Raw genomic sequence first — 13,613 nt, 5'->3', positions numbered from 1 at the left:
GACACGCGCTCGGGCCTTAGGGAGTGAAACTTGAATGAACGAGTTACTTCTCAGCTGAGTAATTAAATGTTAACCTCTCCCAGCTGGGAAATTAAATGCTTGAAAGTGAGGCAGCCTCGGTTTTGCCTTAAAGGTGGGCCAGCTCTGCTGATGAAAGGTAACTCATTGAGCTGCAGAAACTTGATTTGTTTTATTTAGGGAAGGTTGCAAGGAAAGTTAGTGGTGCCCAGCCTTTCTCCTCCCTGAATCTGGGCACCTCTCCTCCCCTGGGCACCTCTTCACTTGCCCAGGACTACTTGTTTTTCCTCTGAAAAGCTGGATAGAAAATCCCTTCTGGTTGCTTCTGTGCTGCCTGTGCAGGCTCGGACAGATGTTCCCTTTGCAGATCCTGGCTTGGGTACCGCTTAGTGGGGCATCACTGCTGGGGGAGCGGATCAGGGAGCACCTACCAGGGGTGACCTCTGGGATGAAGGCGGGGGGAGGAATTGGCTTCTTGTGCTTTGACCAGGGCTGGAAGGACTTGGCTGTGTTTTCTCTGTGTTTTGTCTACATGGCTCTGTATGCATGGCAAAGCCTATTGTAGTCTGGTGAAGAGTTCTATAGGAGGCAGTGGGTCAGTGCCCTGAGCAAGAGACTGATGGTGAACACTACAGAATGTCCCTGTAATATGTTTGGAATGGTCCATAGACTCTGGTTTATTTTTTATTATTTTTGTGTCACTTTTGGCTAATTTTGGCAGGTTCCATCTTGTGAGCTGGCAGGACAGGAAGCCTGGGGATGGAGCTGCTCCCTGGTGCTGAGGGATGGCCCCACAGGTGTTTGGTTCTGGCCGTGTTGCAGGATGCAGTGAGGAAGGCGGATCCCAGGTGGGAACTGGATAATGACAACTGAACTGCATAAAAACACATTTGCCCATGCTTGGAACAGAGGAACACGAGTGAATGTACTTGTGGGTGCTACAGAGAGAAAATGCATGTTTCTCTTGCCCCTTCTTGACACGCAGACAGCTGAGGAGGTTTCTTGTTGTGCATAATTCCTTCTGCAAAGGTGAAATGAGCCTTTAATGCCAGGGAGGCCACTGTGACACCAGGCAGAAGCAAAAGAGGGAAAATAATGAATAAATAAGCCAGAGGTTCACGTTAAGTGCAGTCGCCGTGTCTCAGCCTCACCCCCGCCTCTGCCACGCTGTAATCTGTAGCGTAGAAATGTTTCTCTTGGCTGCTGGTTTGGGGCTGTGCAATCAAACCTGGTAGTTAAAATCCTGCTGAACAGGGCAGGCAACCTGAACACCAGCTAATGAGGAAACGCAGGCAGAGCTTACGAGCTGTTTGCAAAGGAAAAAAAAAGCACCAGAGGAGCAGGTGGTCACATAGGATCCATCTTCTGCTGGTTTGAGCCAGCTCTCTGCACATGGGGGGGTAGTGAAGAACTGCCACCATAGGTAATATTCAGTGTGTCTCCTTTCCTTCCCTCTGAACATCTGATACTGCGGCAGCATCCCTGCTCACAAGGGGATTAGGTGCTAGCACAGTCCGCTGTAGCAGCTATCTATTTCCTACTGGTTTATTCAAATAACTTGGAAAAGTACATCCAGCAGCTGAGTCCAGACAAATTCTGTTGAAAAACACGGCTCTGCAGAAGTCATTGCTGTGAGATGTGTGAAAAGAGCAAACCCCGAACCCGCAGGAGCAGCAGCAGGCTGCTGTGGGTTTAAATGTGTGCGCAGGAGGAAAAGTGTCAGGGGTCCCGAAACAGCTGGAGGGGTGGTCAGAGCAGCCGTGCTTCTGACAGTCTTCTTCTTTTAAAAAATTAATTTAAGAAACAAAATATAGGAATTGCGGCATTTGAAGCACCTCTCTGGAAACAGCTGGTGTGCTTGATGTATTCCTTTGCAGTGGCACCATGATACACCCAGCAGCACCAGGTTTGCCTGCAGAAGGTCTGTGCCTCTTCCCCAGAGAGCTCCTATGTTTGTGTTTGGTTTGTTTATTTTTTCCTCTGGAGTTTAACACAGTAAAGGGGAAAAGCATTATTTTGTGTGATTTGGGTGCATCTCTACCAGCTTGTTCTGGGCCTGGAGGAAAACTGTCAACCTGAAGCTGCTGTAAAGGGTGATTCACCAGGCCATGGGGTGTCAGAGGCTATGGGATTTCAGTGCGTTACCCCCAGCAGAACCCAGTTACTAAAGCAAATCTTCCTGTAAGACACCCTGCTATAATTTATTCAAACACACCCAGTAGCACAGTTAAAATCCACAGCTACAAGAACAGCTTCCTGCCATGGATATGCAAATATAGAGATCAGTGCAAATGAGGAAACTACAGCTCTCCTGACAAAAAGCAAACTGTGACTGTGAGGTAAACATTACCTCTGGCCACAGAACACCCATGGCTCCCAACCCAAGGCTCTCCTCTTGGATGGCTTGTGTCCAGTCGGCACAGAGATGCCCTTGAAAGCTCCTGCCAAGAAATAATTTCGGCACCTTGTTCTAGTGGTTGCCCTTTTGTGTGATGCCCCCAGGAGTCTGTGCTGCAATGCCTTGAGCTAGCCCTAGGTTTGCCCAGCTTCTGTAATGCTGAACCAGGCTGTCCAAAAAGCAAGTCTTGTTTCTTCAGCAGCTCTTATTACTTTTTTCCCTGCCAGAATCTCACTGCTTCTCTGGAAATAAACAGTTCCTGGGGCTGCTTGTTCAAAACACACATTTTGCAGCCTTATTACCATAGCTATTCTTTCCAGAGATTATCTCCCGGTATGTGATTTTCTCTGGGCTGTGAGCAGCCCTGAGACTTCACGATTATTTCTCAGCTCCCAGAGGCAGCAGGAGAGGGTGGTCCTGGCTTCCCCCGCGATGCTGGAAGCAACGCTGGAGCCGGTGGGCGGAAGAGATGTATAAACATGGAAGCAGCGTGCCTAATTAATGACCTGAAACCAGCGATAAAGGTCAGCTTGTTTGCGAGGGACACACTCGGGGTACACGTGCTGAACGCGAACTTCGCTGCGGAAAGGGCATCGCTACCCGCCCGGGACGGCGGCCGGCGGAGGGGGAGCTGTCAGAGGAGGATCAATAGCCTTCAGCCTTGCTCATTAGCGTGCACCCAGGCTGCCCCCCTCGCCTGGCAAGCCTGGCTCTTCATGGGGCTCTGCTGAGAAACCAGGCTGCTTTTCCAGGGAAAGGGCAGGCTCCTGTGGCTCTTCGGAGCGCGGTGCCGCCGGAGAACAGGCTGTTTTCTGGGTTGTCTCGTCAGGTACTTGTTGACTGAGTTTGAACCGCAGAGTCGTTGTAACTCGTATCAATGCCGTCAGCAGTGCGCATTCAAAAATTCAGCATCTGGATGCAAATGCCAGGGGATTGATATAAAAATTTTATTTACTAGCTGTTTCCCCCCTCTCCTGAAGCTTTTCTCTACAGTCTTCCAGGGGCTACAAATTCAATTTTCTTGCCTAATCCCAGGACTCTGGGAATTGAGGCTTTATGAATATTACAAATTAGCACCAGGCACGGTATAGACTTGTAAAGATGGCTTTCCTGTAGGACAGGCCATGCCACGGGTTGTCATGTGACAGCTTAAGGGTCCTTGCCATCCGGAAAGCTTCTGACCACCTTTCATCTCAAGAAGATGACCTGCAGACAAAAGTAAGGGAAGGCTTGGTGTTAGTGAGTCACTTTTCAGACAGTGCTGAGTGCTGATGATGTCGATAAAATCAGAGATGCCACACGTACAACGATGGTGGCAGTACAAAACAGTGCCTTTGATGAGGCAGGTTTTCTCCCTCTCTGAGATGAATACAATGACATCCCAGCTGTCCTCTGCTTGCAGAGCGCTCTATTTCCAGTACTTGCTGGAAAAAACTCTTCAGGCTTTTGGTCTCATGTGTCCCTCTCATGCTCCTTTTCCCTGCTAAGAGCTCTGATCAAAGCTCTGCTTTTGAGATGTGGTGGCTCAGAAGCCGTGTTGTTGGCTGGATTTAGCTTCAGGCACACTGAGGCTGTCCAACCACAAAAGGAGACAGAAAGTCAAGGCAGATGGTCATGTTTTGTAATTTAAATGAGCTTGTGTAGGGGAACACAGCTTGGCTTTGCAGGGAACTTAGGGGCATGCAGGGTGTTTCCAGAAAGGCACGAGCCTGGGTCCAGCAAAGCATCTTGGGCAGCTGGTGATGGCAGGTCGAACTGGACCAGAGAAGGGGTTCTCCACATCAGGCAGGGCATGGCATGTGCCCTCCCTCTCTCCAGGTGCTTCCATCCAAGCAGTGACCAAGGAAGGCGCTGTCAGGGTTCTGCTCCAGCCCCTGCAGATCCCACACCTGAGGGAGAGGAAGATCCATTGCCCGGCAGAACTATGCGTCCTCCTGCATGCGCATAAGGCAGGAGGTGCTAACAAAGTTCAACATCAACTCAACCTACTGCCTGGCTTTGCCATAGACTTAGGTGAGTCCCTTCATCCTTTGTGTTTCCACTTGGTCCTTGCAGTGATATTCGTGGTCACACATCACTTTTGCCCTCAAACAGAGATCTTTCATGCATGCACGTCAATCATCCTGGGTTCAATTCACAGCTTTTAAATAACTCCCTGTGGATTTCTCTTTTTCCAGACAAGCCCACACAGTGGGTCCTGCACTCCCTTGCTCAACAGTGGGATTCCCCCTTGTTTTCCCTTGCTCAGCCTTGTGCCAGCTGCAGAGGCTGTGCTCTCTGGCTCCCAGACCCTGTCTCTCCCACTCCTGCTCCCTCTCTCCCAGGCGTCATCACTCCTGGGCCTGGCTTATAACATGGTGTGTGGCGCAGGAACAAAGATGACAAGGCTTCCTCCATCTCGCAGGGGAAATATGTTCATTGGCCTGGGCATTCAGCACAGCGATTAATTGAGAGCTGCCTGAATCTGGAGCACCAAGTGAGTACCACTAGAGCCATCTGAAAATGAGGGAGAAGAGACCGTGAGCGAAAGAATCAGAGCTGGAGTCCATGCACTGTACCGGTGAGTAATCTGTACCTGCTGAGAGCTGACAGTTTTGGGGGCCAGGCGGGCTACCAGGTACATCACTATTGCTCTTTTGCTATTAAAACGGTCCTGTGTTGCTGTTACAGTCGTGCAGGTGGGTGATGCCAGCCCCTGTGCTGCTTGGGGAGCACTTGGGGATGCTCCCCAGGGCTGGGACACTCCATGGGGCAGGGTGTGGGAGCAGCTGCCTGCCTGGGCCTGCTGCCCACATCCCCATCCTCCTGTGCATGGGGCTGGGGAGAGCCAACGGGGAGCATGTGGGATGCAATGAGAGGGGCCCCAGGAGGAAGATAGTTGGGCCTGGTGCTGTGGGATGGGAGCCGTCGGGGGTGCTGCGGGCCAAGAGGGGCCATGCAGCCGGGGGTGAGCCAGCCCGGGGGTCTGAGTGGGGACTGGCAGCACGAGGCTGCCCCATCCCTGAGTCCTCTGCCCAATCCCTGGGTGATCTGCCTCATCCTTCCTTTGTGGGAGCTGCTGCTCCCCGGAGACTCCTCGGCAGGAGCGTTTCCCTGCTTGCGGAGCGGGGTGCTGGGGCTCCCCCTGACTCCCGCGCGGGCTGCCTGGCGCCGCGGTGGGGGGCGGGCGGTGGGTGCAGTGAGGCGCCGCGGCCAGCAGGTGCCACTGCCCCCCCGCGTTGCCCGGGGCCGCCGCCGCCCGCCAAGGCGGTAACACGGACCGGCCAGCGCCCTGCCCGCGGGGCTCCGCCGGTCCTGCCCGCCCCGCTGCCGTGACTCCCCGCGGGGCCGGGACCCCAGCCCTGCCCAGCCGCCCCGCGGGTGAAACGCTGCTCGCGGGGCTTCCAGCGAGAGCTCGGAGCGCAGCCGTACCGCCGCGGCGGAGCCCGTCGGTGCCCCCACGCACACGCGGGACGGGGCGGCAGGTTCCACACCGGCGCGGCACGGGAGCAGCCCCCAGCCGCACCGCGGTGGGTGCCAGGAGCCCTGCGGGCTGCGCAGCGCCTGGACGGCGAGGGCAGGTGTCCCCACGCACACCCGCTCCCATAAACACGCACTCTGGCCACGGTGCTTCAGCTTCTCCATGCGCACCCCCTCACGGCTGTGGCCCGCCGGGCTCCGCTCCACTCCTTCCTGCGGGCGGGATGAAGCCGCTCCCGCCGGGGGCTGGGCGGGGAGCCGGGCTGGGCGAGACCAAGGGGCAGCGGGCGAGGGGCTGGGGCTCCGTGTGTAAGGACTGACGTGCCACGGGGGTGAGCGGGTTGTGCAAAATACAGATGGGGCGAGCAGACAGCGTGTGTGTGCGCTGAGGGAGGTGAGTGTGCGTGGGGCGGGGGTCGCGTGTGTCCGGGTCGGAGCGGCGGGGGGAGCGCAGGGCTGGGCGGAGTGTGTGTCTGTCTGTGTGTGCGTGTGTGTCCGTGTGTGTGTGTGCGCGCACCGGGGGCAGCTCCCCACGTGGGGCTGACGCGGCAGCCCCGGCCTGATCCGGGGCTATAAAGCGGCTCGGCGGCGAGCGGAGCAGAGCAGCCGCTGCCGGCTGCAGCCTCAGCTGATCTCCGCGCCGGTCCGCGCCCCGCTAAGCAGCTCCGGCCGGGCAGCGCCCCAGCATGAGCCGCGGGTGCCCGCAGCCCCCCGGCGGCCGCCGCGCAGCCCCGCCCCGGCCAGAGGCGCAGTAGGAGCGGGGGTCCCCGCGGAGCCCGTTGGAGCCCCGCGGAGCCGGGCGCGGCGCGGGTGGGGCAGGGGGCGAAGGGCGGGGGTGTCCACGCAGCCGGGGTTGATGTTTAACCTGGAGCGCCCGTTCACGGAGGGGGGCCACTTCTTCTCCTCCATGGAGTACCAGCGGCAACTGGAGGAGGAGGAGGGCTACCCGCCTCCTGGCACCAACGGGACCTTCAACGAGAGCGGGGCTGGGCTGGGCTGGGGCACGCCGTACCCCCTGCACACCACCATCACCCTCATCAGCCTGGCGGGCTTGCTTATGCTCTTCACTGTCTTCGGCAACGTTCTGGTCATCATCGCTGTCTTCACCAGCCGGGCGCTCAAGGCCCCCCAGAATCTCTTCCTGGTCTCCTTAGCCTCAGCTGACATCCTGGTGGCCACGCTGGTCATCCCCTTCTCCCTGGCAAATGAGGTGATGGGGTACTGGTACTTTGGCAAAGTCTGGTGTGAGATTTACCTGGCCTTGGATGTGCTGTTCTGCACCTCCTCCATTGTGCACTTGTGTGCCATCAGCCTGGACCGTTACTGGTCCATCACACAAGCCATCGAGTACAACCTCAAGCGTACCCCACGCCGCATCAAGTGCATCATCTTCATCGTCTGGGTCATCTCAGCCGTCATCTCCTTCCCACCGCTCATCTCTATCGAGAAGAAGACTGGGCAGCAGGCTGACCAGGGGGTGGCGGGGTGCAAGATCAATGATGAGAAGTGGTACATCATCTCTTCTAGCATCGGCTCCTTCTTTGCCCCCTGCCTCATCATGATCCTGGTCTACATGCGCATCTATCAGATAGCCAAGAGGCGAACTAGGGTACCGCCAAACAAGCGGGCAGAGCGCCCTGAGAAGAGGCAGAACGGCTTGGCTGACAAGGAGGATCTGCCAGCAACAGCCCAGCTCAATGGGGAGAAGGCAGCAGGAGGTGGTGGTGGGCAGGAGGGAGAGATCAACAGCATAGACATGGAGGAGAGCTCTTCCTCTGAGCACCAGGAGAACAACCAGTGTAAGAAGTCAGAGAGACCATCGAGGGGAAAGACTAAGACTAAACTGAGCCAGATTAAGCCTGGGGACAGTTTGCCCAGGAAGACAGAGGAGGAGAGGAACACCAAAGGGTCTCGGTGGAGGGGCAGGCAGAACCGGGAGAAGCGTTTCACCTTTGTGCTGGCGGTGGTGATTGGGGTCTTTGTCATCTGCTGGTTCCCATTCTTCTTCACCTACACTCTGATGGCTGTCTGCAGGAGCTGCTCTGTGCCTGACACCCTCTTCAAGTTCTTCTTCTGGTTTGGTTACTGCAATAGCTCCTTGAACCCTGTCATCTATACCATTTTCAACCATGACTTCAGGCGGGCCTTCAAGAGGATCCTCTGCAGGATGGAGAGGAAAAGGATTGTTTGAAGTAGCCTTTGGTATGGGCAGGACTAACTCAAGACTTTGTAGGAGAGTAAGGCATGGTTCTCGGGCTGTGCTTGCATGGGATGGTTTCCTTCAGCTCGTGAGCAGGAAGCCTTTAAAACCCGAGATGAGCCTATGGAAATGGCGAGCAGCAGCAGCGAGGAGCAGCAGGCAAGTGGAAGCCCAAGCCGTGGCATTCGGCTTTCCAGGGGAGGATGGCTTTTGACTTGCTTGGTTTATTTTGTTAGGTTTTATTTTTCTTTTGCCAGAATCTCTTGGTGGATATTTTCATGACTGCTTAGTTTTGACTCTTTAAAGATAAGCAATGTGCAGCTCCATGAGATGAACAACAAAGAAGGAGTATGCCACCCCAGAGGTGTTGGCTTCTTTATTTTGTTGTAATTTTTTTTCTTGTTGTATATGTAATTAATTTTAACCCCCTTGTAAAATACAGTATTGTATCCCTGAATCTGAATGTCTTAATTTTTGTAAGGCAAGCAGCTTTGAAACTGTGAATGCTTTAATTATCTTTGACACCTTATAGTCCCTCTCTTCCCACCTCCCAAAAGCCCCCTCACTCAAAACTGTTGAACAACCAGAGCCATTCCCTCTACCTGACAGTTTGTTAATGTTACCAACATTTCCAATATCCTGTCATTTCTTTGGCTACAAGAGCCAGACCTCACCAGACTGGCTATTTTTGTAGTTATTTTTTATACCGTACCTGATTCTGTTTAATTTCTGTGTTGCCTGTGATACAATACAGCTGAGGTGGTAGCTGCCATCTCGTTATTTGTTAAAGCAACACCTGGTGTAGCGGTGGTTTTGCCTGTGCAGGCAGGGACATCCCTGACATGGACATGGACTGACAGGCTGTTCCCCATGCAACTTGGGGCTTGGGACCCCGCCAAGCTCCCCAAGAGTTAATCTCGGTTGATATTATACCACACTGCAGCACCGAAATGTGTTCAATGCTAACTCGCTTCCCCCTCCTCCAACTGTAAATAGATAACATTTCAAAGCAAATAGCAGGGCTCCGTACATCATGTTATGTCATTTGTATTGATTTGTGATGGTTTAGCTCCTGCAGGATTTCCTGGGTTGTGCACAGGGGCTGTTCCAGCTTTCTGAATTAAGGGAGAAGAGTTAAGTTTTTCAGTCTGCCAGTCTCATCTTTCCTAGGAAATACAAAAGCATCCCTCTTTCAGTCTTATACAGGGCAAAACTCAAATGGGAAACTTAACTGACCATTTCTTCAGTATTTTATAGTGTAATTAAGCTTTTGTTTTTCTGAAAAAAAAAAATAAGTATGTGTAAATATTGTGAGATTGGAGCAGGAGAGGGAGTTAATACTGCTTTTACACTCCTCTCCTGAAATGTCTTTCAGCTCTTTCTGCTAAAAAAATATACAAAAATAGACAGAACAAACTTAACGTCCTTGTGCCATGAAGATATTTCTGGAGAATATTAAAAGGAAAACCTTTTGATTCATCACAGTAAATGAGTCTGCAAGCCTTTTAATGTTATGAAAATAGCTTTATCAAATATTGACAAGTCACAGAAATTGTTTGGAAAAAGCAAAGTTTGTGTAAGTCTCATGTATAAGACGAGTTTGCCTTTTCTGGAGTAGTAAGGTGCACAAGAAAAGACTTTTTAAAAAAATACCTTTTTACTTTTGGGAAGTGTTTTGTTGATTTTGCTCTCTCTTTTGACTTTGTAATGAACTCCAAGGGTCCCTGGATGCATCTTGAGACCTGGAGAGCAATGTTTACATTCACTTGCATTTTCAGAATTGAATCCTCAAGGGGTGAGGAAAACAAACTGTGCTTTACTGTAAAACAAAAACAAGCCAAACCATGAGCAGAAGTTGCTATAATGGATGATTATTTTTATTAAATAAAAGAGCATTTACAGATCAAATGTGAAAACCCTCTGGATAATCTGTTAGCTGTTTTGTTTTTGTTTTTTTTTTTCCCAGCTGTTCACCGATCGTCTGGCAGCTTTGATCTTGACATTTTTTAAAGAACACATTGGGAAAAGCACTCGTGTTTTCTGAAAGGCGTTATAACCACAGGTAGGGAACAATGGCTCAGTTCTTTGTGCAGTGGCATAATAACAAATGAGTCCTTGATATTTATTGGGGTTTTTGTTTTCCTCCTTTCACGCCACAGTAAGAGCATTCACGTGTTTTTTAATGAAAAGAGCTTAGGGTTTCAGGGTGTGATTTGCTCCCTGGAAATGCAGCCTGGCACTGTTGCTGGGAATGCCTGTCTGGTGCAGCATTTACAGCTCTTGAGTTGAGAAGGTTTTTAATAATTAGGTTGCAGATGGGATTAGGAACAATTAGGCTGGAAGGCGATATTTCTTTATACATGCAGGAGTATCCATCTACGTGGGGCTTTGTTTCTAGCCCTGAGAACCGGCCAGGCTCGCTTGCCCTTATGCCAGTGCTGCCAAGACCCTCCCTTGCAGAAGGATGGTGGGGATGGTTCTCCCACGGAACGAAGTGCTGCTCCTGTGTGGCCACCTGCCTTCCTGAGCACACCAACACCAAGGTCCACTCACCATCGGCTTCAGTAGGGCTTATTTGCCACAAGTGCCAGGTAGCTCCTGAGGTGGGGGGACACGAGGTGTTGATCCCACGAGTGCTTTGTCGTGTGCTTCATTTTGCCCAGCAGCTCTGACTCCTGGTCTTCCCGTTGTTGGGATGCCTGGAGTCACCCTACTTCCCTTCTCAGCTTCTTGTTTGGTGAGAAAATCAGTGGCCAGACCCCAGTGCTGGAGGTGCTGGTCTCATGGCCCCACTCTGCCAGTGCTACCAAGGTCATGGTTGGAGGTGCTTGGTAAGCTGGGAGGTGGACCAGGGCTGGCAAGCAGCATCGCTGCTGGGTGTATGGAACCTGGTGATGGTCCGGAGTTGGACATCTTGGTCAGCTTGTGGTGGCCTTTGCAGGTCAGGAGAGCTTGATCTAGGCAGAGTGTCCTGCTGTCTGTCCTCTGATCTCAGCTGGCCCTGTTGGCCTTGGAGGGTTTTACAAAGCAGACCCTGTGGGAAATGCAGGGGCCAGTGCCTGGGACACGAGGTAGTGCAGCAGCCATTGGTTATGCTTGCCACATCCTTCTGGCTGTCTGATGTCCTTGTAACCAAACCTCCAGTACAGTGTAGGATTTCGGTGGGTGTGGGTCTGGGGGATCAGGGCTTTGGTGCCCATGTCTGAACTTCCACCATCCTGCTGCCTTTGCCACCTTCCAACTCAGGCTTTTATTTCATTTTCCCTGAGCTGTTGGTCATTTTGGTTTCAGCTGTGTCCTGTGCCCTACACACCTGCTGGGGATGGGCACATCCAAGCTGCAATGACCTCTGGGCACTGTGGGCTGTGTGGCGGAGGTCCCGAGGTGAAATCACCATCACTTTCCCTTTGGTAAGCGAGGACCAGCCATGCTGCCTCTGAGCCAAGGTCATGTTGCTGTGGGCTTTGCTGGGATGCTCCCTCCAGCTCTGCTGTAACTATGTCCAGCTTTGCTGTTACCATGTCCAGCTTTGCTGTCTCACTCACCTCCATGCCTGCCCCATCTTCCTGTAGGGCTGAGTCCCACCACCCTTGCCTGGTCCCGGTGCCCAGCTCTTCTCCTTCCCCCTCCTGAATCCCTCCCTGGCAGGAGAAATCTGCCTCATTGCTCCCAGCTCATTCCCATGCAAATGACACAGTAGGGGATGTAATGAACTTTGGTTGTTTTTTTTTATAACCTTTTATTTTGGGGCTGAAAGGTTAATGATGCGAGGGTGGGGAGGGGGACCTGCCTCCCTGGTGGGATGGGAGCCACCTGAGCTTGCACAGCAAACAGTGGGCAGAGGTGCCACTGCCAGCTTTGTCCTAGGAGGGCTTTCTCCACCCTATGTGGGGTAGCCCTGCACCCCAGACCTTGTGTGGGAGGCCCTGAGGACAGCCCAAAGGTGTTGGCTCAGGGGGCATACAGGAGGGGCCCAGATGAGGTGGTTTGGTGTGTCAAGTGTCCCAAAATGTCCCCAGGGATGAGGGCACGAGCAGCAGGGTGTGCCCTTGCAGAAATCCGTGACCCCAGGGCTTGTCCCTGACCCCCTTGTCTCACTGACACATATGTTTCTTTCCATGGGTTTTGGTCCCTGTTCTCTGGGGAACAAGGAGTTGATCACACAGAGGAGCCTCTCCAAGATGTTCCAGCAAGGGATGGACTTGGTCCAAATCACTCTGGTCACACAAAATGAGTTTCCTGTACCTCAGGGAGCCTCTGTGGGTTTCAGCCCATGTCTGTCAGTCATCCCGTGCCATAAGTACCACCAGTCCCACCCAGCATCTACTTGCTGGACCTGGTGCCCTGTGGTGTCCTTCTGGGTTGGGCCTGTGAGCTCCCATGTTACTTCTTAACATTCCCTGCTCTTTCACCACTGGACAAGTTCGAAGTCTGCCGTGATTGCTCCTTTATTACAGCCAGTGCCCTGGCAGAGAGCTGCGCTTGGAGCTGTCTCACGGTCTCTGCTGTGAACCACTCTTTGCAACCGGTTTATAGGATCATCTCTGTGGCTTGTTAAATATTTGTAGCTGTGATTGCTGTGCCTTATCCCAAGCTGTAGAAATGGAGTGAAGAGAAAACAGGGTTAGCGGAGAGCCCGCTCCCCACATTAGCCACTAGTACGCAGATCACAAATGCTCCAGGGCCAGATCCTGACCCCTCGCTGAACAGAAATGGTTGTAGTCTGAATCCGGGGAAGTCCAGGTGAAATTCCAGCTGGTGGTCACACTGTTGTAATCCTGCTCGAGGCCACAGTGCACTCCCAAATGTCCCCGAGGCTGAGCAGAAGGGATGGTGAACAGTGCTGGGGGGGGTCAGACCATAGCTGGTCCCAGGAGGGAGGTTTGCTGCAAACAGAGGAGAAGGTGACCTGCTGTCATGGGGCAAGGTGTGCTGGGAGGTGTTGAATGGAGGTCCTGATGCCTGAGCTGGTCATTCAACATGCCTTCTGTCTCAGGGGACCTTCTTGGCCATTTGAGTTGTCCCCTAGCAGTGCCCATTTCCCAGACAGGACCACCGATATCTGAGGACATCTCACAGTTAGGTCTATAGAGATGTGAGATGAGTCGTAGCACCCAAATCCAACAGAGAGGCATCAAGACAAGAAGGAGAAAGAAGGCAACTCCCTCACTTGAGCCTAGGTGTCTATCATCAGTAAAGGTGTAAACTTGCTGGCTTAAACTAGCTTAAAACTGCTTAAGCTGCCTCTGGTTTAATGTTAGTGTGATGGTCAACTGCATATTGGCTAAGTTAGGAGAGACCATTTGCACTGGCTTGGATCCAAGGTCCTGCTCTCCCTCTGTGGCTCTGAGAGTGGCCTGTTGAAGATTTTAGAGAACAGGGAAGAGTAAGGACCCTTCCCGAGTGGCTTGGGGGTCATTAGGCATTCAGGGGTTTCCTGGGACCAGTGGTGCCTTTTGCACTAATGGAGAAATTCCACTGACATGTGCTTCCCTTCAGCAATGCTCTGCGTTGGGAGGTCTGGATGGCTTTCAAAAA

The 13,613-nt window shown here is 52.8% G+C and overlaps 1 protein-coding gene and 1 long non-coding RNA gene across 4 annotated transcripts in view; both read left to right on the top strand.

Annotated features, from left to right (window-relative positions):
- The first annotated feature begins 133 nt into the window (after positions 1 to 133).
- LOC110360697 (uncharacterized) overlaps positions 134 to 13,613 on the top strand; it is a 66,053-nt gene continuing 52,573 nt past the window's right edge. The window contains exons 1-5 of one of the 3 annotated variants that reach the window (XR_010473450.1): positions 134 to 2,940; positions 4,235 to 4,429; positions 4,821 to 6,269; positions 10,042 to 10,137; positions 11,367 to 11,485. This is a non-coding gene — a long non-coding RNA (uncharacterized LOC110360697). The remainder of the gene's footprint in view (positions 2,941 to 4,234; positions 4,430 to 4,820; positions 6,270 to 10,041; positions 10,138 to 11,366; positions 11,486 to 13,613) is intronic. The other 2 variants (XR_010473449.1, XR_010473448.1) reach the window with 2 other exon arrangements.
- Positions 6,357 to 10,137, top strand: ADRA2A (adrenoceptor alpha 2A). Its single transcript, XM_005505174.3, has one exon. It carries the CDS (start codon positions 6,732 to 6,734, stop codon positions 8,064 to 8,066), a length of 1,335 nt encoding a protein of 444 aa, XP_005505231.2. The 5' UTR covers positions 6,357 to 6,731; the 3' UTR covers positions 8,067 to 10,137.

This window comes from Columba livia, chromosome 6, assembly GCF_036013475.1.
Source record: "Columba livia isolate bColLiv1 breed racing homer chromosome 6, bColLiv1.pat.W.v2, whole genome shotgun sequence".
Classification (NCBI taxonomy): Eukaryota; Metazoa; Chordata; class Aves; order Columbiformes; family Columbidae; genus Columba; species Columba livia.
This window is presented reverse-complemented; position numbering and strand designations above follow the sequence as displayed.